This window comes from Equus quagga, chromosome 18 (assembly GCF_021613505.1).
Source record: "Equus quagga isolate Etosha38 chromosome 18, UCLA_HA_Equagga_1.0, whole genome shotgun sequence".
Taxonomy (NCBI): domain Eukaryota; kingdom Metazoa; phylum Chordata; class Mammalia; order Perissodactyla; family Equidae; genus Equus; species Equus quagga.
The window spans coordinates 8,920,473-8,934,789 of record NC_060284.1 but is presented as its reverse complement, the minus strand read 5'-3'; the positions used below and the strand labels follow the sequence as shown (position 1 = coordinate 8,934,789).

Genomic DNA, 14,317 nt, shown 5'->3' with positions numbered 1-14,317 from the left:
TTTAAACTGTATGCTGTTTCGAGTAGCAAGATGAAATCTCATGCTGTCCTGCTTCATGCCATTCAGGACGTGAATCATCCCTTTGTCCATCGGATCCATGCTGTATGTAGTACTCATCCATTAGTTACTTAGTAGCCCTCTTGGTTATCAGATTGACTATCATGTTATCACAATGATTGTACTTAATAATGGCCCCAAACCAACTTTATAAATAGTTATTATTTTTAATCTCCTATTGTGCCTAATTTGTAAATTAAACTTTATCATAGGGATGTATGTATAGGAAAAAGCATAGTATTGTCATGTGCTATGTAACAACATTTTGGTTAATGATGGGCAGCAAATATAATGGCTCTCCCATAAGATTAGTATCATATAGCTTAGGTGTGTAGTAGGCTGTACCATCTAGGTTTTTTAAGTACTGTAGGGGAGGAAGAAATTTTCTTCTCCTCTTCTAGGTTCTTCTGGCTGGCCTAAGAATTAAATTAACGTGAGACAGATTAACAGGAGAAAAACAAACAAAGGTTTAATAACATGCATACATGGGAGAAACTCAGGAAAACTGAGTGATTGGTCAAAAATGCTGAAGGCCTCACCTTAAATACCACCCTCAGCAAAAGGCAAAAGAAGATGTTGGGGGTGGGGAGAGTTAGGGACTTCAAAGGGAAGGAAGGCAATTCACAGGTAAATGAAAAGGAGCAAAGGTTTGAAAAACAACTGTGTATTTGGCCACACAGAAACAGAAGAACACAGAGGGGAGCCCAACAATCAAGCTTTTCTAGGTTCCTCCCTGTCTAAACCCAGTTCACATTATGCTAAGGTGACAGCTTGCTTTCTGAGATGGATTTTGTTTGTTTGTTTGAGGAAGATTAGCCCTGAACTAACATCTCCTGCCAATCCTCCACTTTTTGCTGAGGAAGACTGGCCCTAAGCTAACATCCGTACCCATATATGTAGGACGCCTACCACAGCATGGCATGCCAAGTGGTGCCATGTCTGCACCCGGGATCCGAACTGATGAACCCCAGGCCGCCGAAGTGGAACTTACACACTTAACTGCTGTGCCACCAGACCGGCCCCCTGAGATGGATTTTTAAGCTGAATTCTTTTAGGCGATTAAGGGGGAGGTAACAAGAAAAATTTTTGGAGTCTTTTGTTTCATAAAATAATCAACCTAAAATAATCTTCATGTTAAAGAGACACCTTTTGGGGTGGCAAATTTGTTCCCCTTCAGTACAGTCTGATGTTCAAACAGTGATGAAATTGCCTAATGACGCTTTTCTCAGAACAAACGTGTCCCTGTCGGTAAGCAACACAGGACGTAGGGGTCGGTACTGTCATGGTTTTGGGCATCCACTGGGGCTATTGGAATGTATCCTCTGTGGATAAGGAGGGACTATTGTAAAATAATGCTAATAGTCAACACTTATAGAATTTTTAAATAATTTCTAAGGCATTTTAGCATCTGTAGTTTTGTTTGATCAAACCTGTTAGGTAAGTAGGGAAGTATTGTTATTATTCTCGTTTTATAGATAAAAAACTAAAACTGATGGGTACAAAGTTCTGGTTAAAAAGTAAATAAGTTATGGGGATTTATTGTACAGTGTGGCGACTATGGTTAATAATACTGTATTTATCTTTGAAAGTTGTTAAGAGAGTAGATTTTAAAAGTTCTCATCACAAGAGAAACATTTATAACAATGTGTGGTGATGGATGCTAATTAGGCTTATTGTGGTAAGCGTTTCACAATATATACAAATATTGAGTCATTATGTTGTACATCTGAAACTAATATATTCTGTCAATTATATCTCCAAAAAATAAAAGACTAGGTGTAGTGTTTAGAATTTGGAGTTAAACTTCAGCTCACCTACCACCTCCACTTGCCTGACAGTGGGTTTCCCACCCATTCTAAGCCTCTTGTTTGGAGAGTGGGGAGAGGAGCAGTGTCCTCCAAAATCTTCGATGTTTCTGCACTATCCGCTGTGCACAGCCAGAGTGCTTTCACTTATCCAAATCGCTCAGTAAGCTGGTCCCAACCTCCATTTCCAGTTTTATCTGGCAACACTGATCTGCAGTCTTTTGGGAATCCTTTCCCCAAACACATTATTTACTTTCCTGATTCTGTTCCTACTGTTTTCTTGGCTTGAATGTTCTTCTTCTTAATTGAGAAAATTCTACCCATGTATTAAGGCCCAGCTCAATGACACCTGCTCTAAGAATTCCTTCCTAATGCCGGATTTGGAACGAGCAGCTCCCTCTTCTGTGCATCTGTGCCACCTTATTTATGCCTCTGAGATTACTTCTCACTGCCTGACTTGTGTTAGAGTCAGCTGTGCATGCTTCTAGCTCCCTACTGCACTGTCAGCTCCTTGAGCAAGAAACCACATCTGTTTAATCTCAGTGTCCCAGATCCTCCCATTTCCTCTCCTCCCCAGACCCTCGGCCTCCAAGCCAGTGAAGACTTTGAAATGTAGACACATAGTAGACGTAGAAATATCTTTTAAATTGATTTTAATGACTACAGTACAAATAGTATGAATCAAAAATGCAAGGATGTCCAAGAAAGGGTTTTAGTTGAAACAATTAAGGCTTACAGAACTTAACACAGTGATAGATATGTAGTACATGTTTCAATCAATAGTTGTTAACCGCAATTAGGGGCTGATATTAGAGATGATAGGGCCCAAACTTTTGGCGCACGTGATACTCAGAATACTCAGAATGTCTCTTATCCCTTCCCAGTAAAGGTCCCTTGGTGCCATCATTGGACAAAGTATTAAATTGGCTGAACTATTATTCTCAGTGTGTGTGACACTGCTGACAGTCCTGTTACATTTATGAGGTGATGTGGAGGGAGAACCCTCTCTGTGTTGATGCATAAGCTGTGGGATGGCCTTAGCTTGGGAATGGGCCGGCTGAGAGGTGATCGTCCAGGCGAGCAGAGAGGAGGGCAGCTGTGGTCAGCAGGATGGTCTGAGGGACAGAGCTGCCTTCGGCTGCATGGTCCATGCAGTCTGAGCTTTGGTCCCACATGCATGCTCTTCGCCCTTTCAACACAGCTGTGGAGTCAGAGGCTGATAGAGAGCGAAAAAACACTTCCCTTCCAAGAACTGAGAGCCTTTCCAGAGAAATAAATTCTGACCACCTCATTGACATGCAAGGAAGCTGAGCTGCCAGCTGTCTGCTGACCTCAAGGCTGTGATAGGTTAACACTTGGAAACACTTTTCTGCTCTCTGTCAAGGGCTCACATCCCCAGACCGCAGTTTCCCATCGATTCCAGTTATCACTCACTCAATCCGTCATTCATTCACTCAGCCAGTTTGTATTGAGCCTCTCCTGTCTGCCTATGACTGCGCTGGGCAATCCAGGGATGGACAGTGCCCTTGAGGAGAAAAGCGCCTGTGTCACACATCTCAAAGACTGACAAACCCAGAAGCCCATGGAGCGGCCTCCCAGTCATCCTGAAAGTCTCCCCTTCCAGCCCTTCAGACGGGGTCTACGGCTCCCCCTTCCACTGAGGCTCCTGCCCCGCAGCCCAGGTATATTCACGGCTGCAGCCAAAGGACAGTCCAGCACGTGTTGGGTGCTGGAGCCTAACTATACAAAGGGTAGATTCTGCCCGAGACTTTTCAGTTCACTTTTCAGTAAGTAGTGAATTTCTAAGAAAACGCATCCAGCTCTGGGAGTCCCCTAGCTCAGACAGCCTAAGTCGCCACCACAGGGGAATACTCACCAATGTCCCACGTTCAGGCAGGCACTTTACACAGCAAACCAAAGACCAAGACGTCTTTCTCGGTCTCTATGAGCTTCCCCTTAACAGGGGTGTCATCTGTTATACCTTCTTTTTTTGGAAGGACACATAAGGAAGGTAGGACGATGATACTGAAAAGTAAATGAATTAAAGGTGAATGTGTGCCACTGTGCAGAAGAGAAGGGTGAGGTGCCCAAGAGACTATCCAGCTCCTACATCCACAGTCAGCGCTAGAAGAGGGGAGACTTTAACACCCAGGGGCCTCATACATGCCTTTATTGAAGTAAGAGGAAAAATATGTAAGTAAGGCGAATGGAACTTGCTTTCAAGTATCTGATGGGATTAATCTCAAAAAGTTCTGCCCAGAGTAGTGTATTTATGTCGTGGGTCTCGGACATATTTTGCTATAGTATTCAATTCGGCATCAACGATCATTCATCAAACGCTTCCAGGATGTCAATCACTGTCACTAAGTGCACAGACAATGCACTTCTCCTTCCTGCTTCTCTGAGGGAGATTCACAGTGTGAGTAGAGGCTTTAAATTAGTATTTCCTTATTTGCTTGAGCCCCAAAGGAAATCAAGTGCAATGATGAAATGTTTCCTTGCTCAGTCCAGTGTGGTCTCTTTTCTGACTCTAACCTGGGCTGTTTCCACTTGGGAGCTCTGTAAAGAGGAGGGCAAATCTTGAGATTTTACTGCTGAGGATGTCTACACTGGATGTGTCTGTTGGTTACATGGAATCCTAGAGCTGGAAAAGGAAGTAGAGATCACTGAGTCAAGAGGATTTCAATTGTGTTCAGCAGAGCCCTCTCTGCAGGAACTGGTGTGTGTGTGTAAAACAGAATTAGGGCAAGGGGTGACAGGTTGGATTTTGAACAGTACATGGTCAGCTATTATTAGCCTGGGCTCAAGATCTCTTTTATCTGTCATGTACCTCAAGCTTCTAACTGAAATTTCATTTATAAAAATGGTCGTGCTTCTAAAAGCAAAACCCTGTTTCATCTACACTGTACTCTCAACACTTCTGCCAACAAATGTGTGGTTTTTTTCCCCACACCAACCAATTCTCCAACACCACCAGGGAGTCCTACAATTCAATTATGATACTATTCGGATAGAGTATGTGCAGACTGCACAGGTGACGGGCTGGGTGCACAAGACTGCACCCCCGCTTCCAATCCAAGTCAGGCCTCCCATACTCCCCAACTGGCTATGAATCAGAGCTCCCCACAGCCCCTCATCTCAGGTTTGTTAATCTGCTAGAATGGCTCACAGAACTCAGAAAAACAGTCTACCTACTAGACTACATTTACTATAAAAGGATACAACTCAAGAAAAGTCAGATGGAAGAGAGGCATAGGACGAGCTGTGGGAAAGCAGCATGGAACTCCCGTGTCCTCTCTGGGTGCACTACTCTCCCAGCATCTCCATGTCTTCACCAGCCTGCAAGCTCTCCGAAGACTTAGATTATGGCTTCATTGTGTAGGCACAATTGATCACATCGTTGGCCATCAGTGATTAACCCAACCTCCAGCCCCTCTCCCTTCCTCAGAGTCAGAGAGAGGCATTGAAAGTTCCAACGGCTCTAATCACATGGTTGGTTCCTCTGACAACCAGCCCCTCATCCTAAGGGGCTCTCTAAAATTCCCCTCATTAACATAAACTCAGGTGAGGTTGAAAGGGGCTTGCTATGAATAAGGAAAGACGCTCCTTTCACCTTTATCACTCAGAGCTGTTTCAGGAGCTGGGGTGAAGACTAAAATATGTGTTTCTTATTATATCACAATATCACAGCTCCTGAAACAAACAAGGGCGTGCACCACAAATTTAGTTCAACTGAGACCCTGAGAGTTCAAGTGACTTGTTCAAGGTCACAGACAGAGCCAGAACTAGCACTCATGCCTTCCTCGCAGCCTTATTTCAATCTTGGTGGTGTTTTTGACAGCAGGGATTCTGAGGTCAGACTACTTGGGTTCAAACCCCAGTTCATCTACTTACTAGCTGTGTGACTATAGGTAAGGTAGTTACCCTCTCTGTGGCTCAATATCTTCATCGATAAAGTCAAGATATTAGCAGTACCCTCTTCTGTGATTCTTATGAGCATCAAGTGGGCTAAAATGTATAAAGCACTTAAAAATGTGCTTGACATTTAATAAAAACTATGTAAGTGGGAGCTATTATTATTATTCAAAGGTTTTAAAAAGTTCTCCTGACCCCAAAGGACCCACCATAGACCCTAAAATCCTGGAGTTATCATTCCTTTACGCAAGGCCACAGAAGGCCCCTCTTAGAAAGTAAATGCACTATCTGGGTAAAAATAGCACAGTACGCCACTGTCACTCTCCAATAGCTCAGAAACAGTGACTTCCCTTAGCTCTAGCCACTTGGTAGGGCCGTCTAAGAATGAGACGTAGAATAGTTAAGCTTTAATGCAGACTTGGGGATGGGATTTCTTCAGAGAAACCAAGGATGGGTGTGAGGGCTGAGAGCGGGGCGTGTCTGCAGAGAAGGTACTTGTAAGAGAAAAGAGATTCCTGAAACAAATGTTGCCCCTTTCAAAATCCTCTTCTGGGCCCATGTCAGAGACTGCGGCACAGAATGAACATCCACACAGTTCCCAGAAAGCGCTGGGCCTGGGGCTCCATGTGCTCACTCCCTGCAAACGTCCTCTTCTCCGTCCTCACTGCACGGGCACTCTCCATTCCCTCACCTTCTGGTTCAGGTAACAGACTGAACGTAGCAGTGAGAAAGGAAAGAAATAGAGCACGTTTATAAGGGAAGACTGAGAGTTTGGAGAGGGGATGGGGGGATGTGCCATTGGTCAGACCTGTTGAGGGTGAGTGACGGGCTGGGGGGGGTCAAAGAAGGCAGCAATGAGATGAAACTATGACATCCGCAGGTCAGCACCTCTCCCCTGTGAGTTTCCTTGTATGTCTGCCAGCTCTGAAGTGGGAGGCCAGGGCCGAGCCCCAAGTTCATGTCCTTGTAGAGTGTCTCATTTTTAAGATCATTTGGAAGAGGTCAAGTTCTAATAGTGTGTGTGTGTCTGCATGTGTGTGTGTGTGTGTCTGTGTGTCTGTGTGTCTGTGAAAGGGAGAGGGAGACAGAGAGAGGGAAAAAAGAGCGATGGAGTTGAGGGGGAGTGACTTTCACTGCTAAACTAATGGCAGCCCCACGTCACCTAGATGTGAATTGGATGGGACCCTATGAAATAAGTCATAACCCAGAAGACAGTTCTTGACAAGAAAGTCAAATGATCTGCTTTCTTTTGAGCAAGAACTTCAACCTTACCTTCACTACCTGTGAAATAGAATTATAACGTTTGCTTTTCTGCTCCAGGTAGACACTTCTCAGATAACCAGCTGTTTCAATTGCTGTGAACCGCCCTGTTATTAACAAGATTGTGTTAAATACTTTGGCTCCATTGACTGGTGATATTTCTTTGATAGCAACTGCCCAGAATTTATTCTGACTGATGAGATGGCTTTATCAGTGTGTTGGGTTTTAGAGGACTGCAAAGATATCCAAAATAACAATGGCTTAAAAGACATGGAAGTGTATTTCTCTCCTATTTATATAAATTCTGTATGTAGGCAGTCCAGGGCTGATCTGACCATTTCTTGATTGTCAAAGATTGGTGCTGTTTCTAACTGTCATTCTTAGTGTACTGCCTCATGATCCAATATGGCTGCTTGAGCCCCAACCATTAATCTGCCTTTGGATAGCAGGAAGGAGGAAGGAGAAAATAAAGAAAGTTCTTGTAAGCAGACTTCCCAGAAGTCTCATCACTTCTCTTTACACATAAATGGCCAAAATTTAGTTACATGGCCATGCCTAACTGGGAACGATTTGGAAATGCAGTGTTTTAATTGGTGCCCAGCTAATAATTAGGGTTCTGTTATAAAGAAGGGGAAAGTAGGTACTAGGAAGCAACCGTCCGCAGTCAAAGAACAGTTGCTTATTTTCTTCCTTATTTTCCGTACCTGTGTTGCATGACTTTGTAAATGTCTTTTCTGTGTACAGGTTATTTTATATCAGAGAATGTATCAAGTTTCTGCCTGAGGATCGTAGATATTATATGACTCAGAAGAAGAGAAGCTGAATAATAAATAATTTGCTGTATCATTGTGCATTTAAAGTTAAGCAACTGGCTTTTAAACTACTTTTTTATAAGATCCAGATTCCAAATGGCCAAATTGTGACTAAATGGGACTTTAGTCATTTTTATTTGCTCTCATTACTTAGAGTAATAGGAATGCATTGAGAATTTAGACTTATAACCATTAAAAACATCCAATTTACACTACACAATGAATAACATTTAATTATATACAGTTTATAGGATTTTTATTGGTGGTGAGTCAAGATTTTCTTTTAATGCCTAGCACGGTGTCTTACACATAAAAGATCTGTAATCAGTGAGTGCCAAATTGGATTGACCTTCACTCTCAGTTGAATTTATTTGCCTGGTAGATAAAAGACCTGTGACAGCTTCTGCTACTGTCCAATCATCAGTCTCATGACATGGTCACACTGGCCCTGATTTAATTTGGCTGTATTGGGTGGTTGCGGGTTACTGCGATGCATAGAAGGGCCCATGGGGTTCAGGTCACTTCCTAGCCATGTACGTGTTTCGACTCTGACAGTGACCCACTTGCAGCTTCAGGGACTGGGAGCTCTTCCAGAATACTGAAGTGCCTAGAGATCAATCAAATCGGTTCTCACCTGGAGAATAAGGATTATCACAAAATTCATTACTAAGTGCAATTACCATATTTCTGATAGTCTTTAATCTTCCTTAATCCTTCTCAACTATTGATTTGGTGGCATACTGTAAGAGTGCATTTGATTATTTTCTTTGTATCTCAGCTATATGTCCTGTGATTTATCTTTTAAAAATGGCATAAATTTGCAATGAGATGCTCCACTGAGTATCTCTGATTACAATTTAACAACAGACCAAACTCACACCTCTCATTAGATTTAATTTGGCTTTAACATACACTTCTAGCCTGTTTGGAATTAGGACAGCCTTCTCCTTTGATTAGCTTCTTGGGCACTGTTTCAGTTTCCTTCCTGATCACCTTTATAATGCATTAAACTGGACAACAAGGGGCTGAGATTCATAGATTTATAAAGGCAGTCACCATATTTATTTGTGGCATTGGCTCTTAGAGTCTCTACTTTTGCTAGTGGCTAGAGTGAAAATTGTACAGTCTACAACTGGGCTATTTAAAAAAATGTCTTTAAAAAATTTTCTGTATGGAACAAAACTTCCCCACAAATCCACGTTCTCTGCCAGCTCGGACGGGGCTGGGTGGTGGGACGGTAGAGGATGAGTTCTTAGACTTACAGTTGAAGGTATTTTGTCCATCTGTTTTTTCTCAGTTTGCCTTACTTCAATGTTTTTGAGGGAAATATTCTTTCTTCGTGGTTTTTCTCAGGCCCCACTTCCCTTAGCCAAGATGGTGTCTGTGTGAAGGAAGGAGAATGCTTAGATCCCCTCATGATAATGGGGCACATAAGGAGAGGCAGCGTGTCCATGTGTAGGTCCTGGCCCTGCCCGTGGGTTCTCCCCACCCTCCCTAGAGTTGATGTGGTCTTCTCGGTTGCTAGGTAACTGCGGGCATCCCCCATTGGCTCAGGGCTGGCGAAACCTGTGAACTGTTTCTTCAGCACCTGTTGAGCCCTCTGGTCCTACCGTGCTGACTTAGCTTTACAGTTGTCCCACTGGCACAGTAGACCCCCAAGACTCTGCCACTTCCTTCCTCTGGACACTACCTTGGGGTGTCCACTGCTGGGACAGTGCTGTCTCTGCCAGGGTGTCACCCTGACCCTAAACATAGCAGCTCCATGGCAGTCCTTCTGGCATTCAGCTTTCCTCTCTTCCGTGAACTCCAGGGAGACTCCGGGGGCCTTCCTCCACCACGTGGAAGCTGGAGGACATTCAGAGTATCATCATGGCCCTCTCCTTACCATTCTCCTCCTCCAGAAGTGTCCACACACGTGTGCCAGGACACCTGTGAGGCTATGTCCTCAACGGCTTGTAGCCATTCTTTCTTTCTATTCCAAGTTTCTGTTCTTTCGTCATCCTCCCAGTTCTGGGTTTGATGCTGAAGCAGTTGTGGTGGAGAAGTAAGGACCCTATCTCCTGCTTCTCTTCCTAGCTTGTGCCCTCCTAGGAGCACTTTGTCTGCAAAGGCCTCTGCAGGCTGTTTCCCCTCCTTCTCAAGTTGGCCTTTGCTCTCCCACTTCTCCAGGGCTATAATGATGGACGGGTTGCCATGGGCGTGGGGAAGGGGTACGAGACGATGCTGTTACCAATCCAAGAAAATAATCAGGAGGTACTTAAAGGTTTAAAGAGTATTGTTGTTGCTTCACTGAAATACCTTCCCTATCTTTCTGAACTCCACAACTTCATTCTTTCCCATTCTCGAAAAAAATACATTTTTAAAAATACTTTTTCCTTTAAATTGATAAGTAGGAAGTGAGTTCCTAGGCTATCCTTATTCTTTGGTTAGTAGAGTAAACTTGAATAGTTAAAATAATTTTGTTATTTTAATCAATTTAAATAAAGCTATTTAAATCAATTTTATTAATTACCAACGTGACAGATAGCCACAGTAGCTAAGCCATACCATACTGAAAATCTAGAAACAAGTTTTCGGGACTCAACCCAACAATCATGGGCACTCACAGGCCTCTGGCCGGCTCGAGTTCTCCATAACAACAAATCCCTGAGCCCGGGACCTTTGAGGAACCAAATTCAGGTCAAAGTCTACTTCCAAGTGGGGATAGGGCCGCATCCTCCTGTTTCTGAGAGCCAGGAAACTCCAGATGGGGAACAAGCCAAGGAATTCAAGAAGTCAGAGGGCAGCAAGTATGGTGCAGGAAGAGTTCGTCTCTACAGCACTGTCTTCTTGATCCCAAGTAATTGTTCTTCCTTTTGTGTGGTTTACATTTACAGAGCGAGGGTGCGCATAAAAGATAAGGCAGGATGTGAATTTGACCAGGTGTGTATGGTTATCACCAAGCTTAGAGGAAAAAAATCTCCCTTCTATATATACAGTGGATCGTAAATCAGTCAGCAAACACCAACCAGTGCCACTCTGTGCCCGATATCGGGTTGGGCTCTTTGACGTTAGAGAACATTTACCACACAGTTCCTGATTCAAAAGAGCTGTAATCTTTTTTAAAAAGATCATTCATTCACTCATAAAATATTTATTGAGACTATCCTTTGTGCTAGGCACTGTGATCTGTGGGCGGAGAGCAGAAACAGATAGATATGAACCCTGTTCCATGGAGCTTATGATCAGCTGACACAGATATTTGGTAAATGACTCTGACTGCTTCCCAATACCCCCAATTCTGGCCGTAGGGAGTTCTTTTCCTTTACTATCAGATAAAAGAATTCAAGCACATTCTGGGGGACCTCAGGACCCCCTCCTGACTCCTGTGGAGATGCCAGGAGTCCTTGCTGTTCTGGCTGTCACTTGGCAGGCCTCGCTCTGGACTGGTGATCTGCTGACATGTTTCTGGCGTCTGTCATATTCAGAGACTCTGAGTCCCAGGACTGTAAACCCCCAGACCTACTCTAACCCTCAACCAATCCTCCCCTCACAAAAAAAGGCAGCCAAAAACCTCTTTTTACCTCCCAGAAACACCGCCCTCTCCACCATGAAGGTGGCCCCTCAGGGCGCTCTGCAGAACAGCCCCGTGTCTCTGTCTTAACTATTTCCTTCCCAGGTCGTGGGCGTCACTTTCACAAAACCCAAAGGACTCATCGAAGTATTTCCCAAACAAAAAGAGCTGAACTCCCCTGAAGACGAATTCCATTTCCACGCCCTTTGTTGTGTTCTGCTAACAAGTAAGGGGAGGCTTGGCATGACGTGGGAGCGCATTGCGTGGTACCCATCTCCTCGGGGCCAATACCAGAAAGATGAGTGAAATTTTCCAGAATAAGAAGTAGCTGAAGGGTAGGGGGCAAGCAGATGGGGAAGAGCATTTCAGGCATAGCCAACAGCATGTGCAGAACCCCTAAGTATCCAAGAGGCACAGCATTCAGGGAACAACAAGGCAGGTACTGCTGGGGCGTGGAGAGGGAAGAAGAGAGAGGAATGAAGTTGGAGAGGTGGACAGGAGTCTTGTGTGCCATGAAACAGATTTTGGTCTTCATTCTAAGGATAATAGGAAAATAACAACTTTATGCAGCATATGCATGGGCCCGTTTGTGAACGTGTGCGTATAATGATCAGGTTTCCTTTAAAAACAGCTGTGTGGAGAATGACTTAACTAACAATATCAGGTGGCAGAGACCAGAGGCTAAATGAGCAGGAGCAGTGGTGTGTACCCACCTTCTCCCACCCAAGTGCAGACCTGTCGGACATCAGAGGTTTCTTCCTCAGGCCCCAGGAGGGAGGATACTGCAGCCCAGCCACAAGTGATGCTCCCAAAGTGGGAGGCAGGGTAACAACCATGATCATTTATGTAGCAGGACTGCATACTTATGAACGCTGTTGGAGAATGGAATAATTTCATGAGGGAAAGGTTCTTCCTGAGCTGGGATCCAAGGCAGATGTCTGGTGAAGCTCACGAAGCTCAAATTTCCAAGCCCTTCCCTTGCCCAGGCCTTTTCCCAGGCCCCAGGTCTGGTCTTATATTCACTTCAGTAAACAAAGTTGTACACTCTTCAGGTCCTACAAAACCTGCATCCACTTCTGTCTGGTATGGTACCCAGATATTCATGGAGAAAGTGGGATTTGAACTAGCCCTTGAAAGAAAATTAGGCTGTGCATATGCCCAAAGGAATGGGAGCCGGTTCAGGATGAGGAGAGCTGTGGGAACAGTGTGCAGGGTGCATCTCAAGGCAGAGAGTTGGCTGATTGATGCGCACTGGGGGTCACTAAAGTAGGGATCAGATTCCCCAACTCATCATCCAAGGTGTCTGCAGGGCCATTGTTTAGCTATGTGAGTTCTTTGGGATGTAAGAAACGCAATGCCTCTCAGGTTAGCTCAAGCAAGGGGAGGATTATTGTAATGGATTGTTATGGCCTGGAGTATGTAGGCTGGAGTTAGAGGGTAGACCAGGATCCAGAGAAGCAACAATTGGAATAAATAGAATTTCCCACTAGTCCTCCACCATCATTGGACCCAGATATTTTCTACCTGTGTAGAAAATTGGATGTCCACTACCAGCTGCCAATTCTTTCTCTCTACTGTCAATGTAATTTCTTAGCTTCATAATTTTTACTTGCTTACAGTATCTGCTTCCTCGTGGTTCTGGTTCTGTTGCTAACTTCTCCATTTTTTCCACATTTCCAAATTCAGATTCTCAAGAGAGGAAGTCTCTGCCTCGTTCATTGTTCCTTGACTGGCAGGTCAGATCAGTGGCTAGCCTACCGCTCCGGTTTGCATACCTTGTCCAATCAGGTAGCCTGGTGTGTGCAGAAGCCTTGTCCAAGGATCCAGCAAGGGTTGTGTGCAGAGGAATCTCCCTTACAAGAGTCTACAGGTGAGGCTGGCATAATGAAGGACATGTCCAATGTAGCTGAACTAGTAATAGTTAATACCTCCTGAGGGCTTACTCTGTGTCACTGTGGCAGATTCAATTCTGAGCTCTCCCCGTATATTAACCCTTTTAATCCTATCAACAATCTTATAGAGTAGTTACTACCATTGTCCCCGTTTAATTTAGGAAGAAACTGAAACCTAGCGGGTTAAAGGAATTTGCTCAAGGTCACACAGCTAACTGGTGGAACTGGCATCCTGCCAGGTAGTATATTTTAGAGTCCACTGTCTTCTGCACCCTATGGCTAAATATGGGATTTTATGAGGGATGGGTTATAGCAGAGACTAGAGGCAGAGAAATCTCTTAGGGGACTAAAGGAGGTCAGTGATGCAGCGGATGGAGAGCAAAGGAGGAGCTAAGAAAGATGCAGGATGATTAGGGAGGAAAGGATTTCGCAGACACATAAAACAGGAAGAATGACTTGGATTTGGTGATAAATTGGAAAAGAGATTTTGAAACAAATATTCAAGTGAAACATATTATACGTGCCCTCCTAATGAAAAGCAATGAGTTGGAGAAGAAATTAAGCATTTCTTAGTGGAAAAATAAGTTAATTGGCTACTTGGAAGTAGAGAATCTAAAGATTTTATTGCATGCTGTGGAAGAATTGTTATATTCTTTCTTACAGAGAAGCACTTTATAGTGAAAATTTCCCTGCCTCTGGATAGTCCCCAAGAAAGGCTGGTTAGACATCTAGGGCATCGAAAAACTCTGGGTTTTCATTTACATAATGTAGGTCAGAATTTTGAAGAGAAGACTTTTTCCCCCTTAGTTTGTAGCATGAAATAAAGAAATCTTCTGGGATGAGGTACATCTTCACTGTTGATATTCAAGCTTCTCAGAGTCTCCTGAGGAGCCACGCGTGACAGCAGACGGGCCCAGCAACGTAACAGGTGTGCAGAGGTGTGGACAATAGTCCCTGGAAGCCCGAGGCCGGGCAGCCACTGCTGTCTGTGGAGTCTGGGATATTCTTCCCAGAAGGGAATTT

The 14,317-nt window shown here is 44.1% G+C and overlaps 1 protein-coding gene across 6 annotated transcripts in view; it reads left to right on the top strand.

The window, feature by feature from the left end:
• Window positions 1–14,317, top strand: part of PTGER3 (prostaglandin E receptor 3) — a 172,795-nt gene that overhangs the window by 48,048 nt on the left and 110,430 nt on the right. For 2 of the 6 annotated variants that reach the window (XM_046645396.1, XM_046645394.1), the window contains exon 3: window positions 13,089–13,272. The exons of the other annotated variants lie outside the window; for them this stretch is intronic. In XM_046645396.1, the coding sequence (XP_046501352.1) occupies window positions 13,089–13,272 (184 nt within the window). The remainder of the gene's footprint in view (window positions 1–13,088; window positions 13,273–14,317) is intronic. 6 annotated transcript variants of the gene reach the window in all.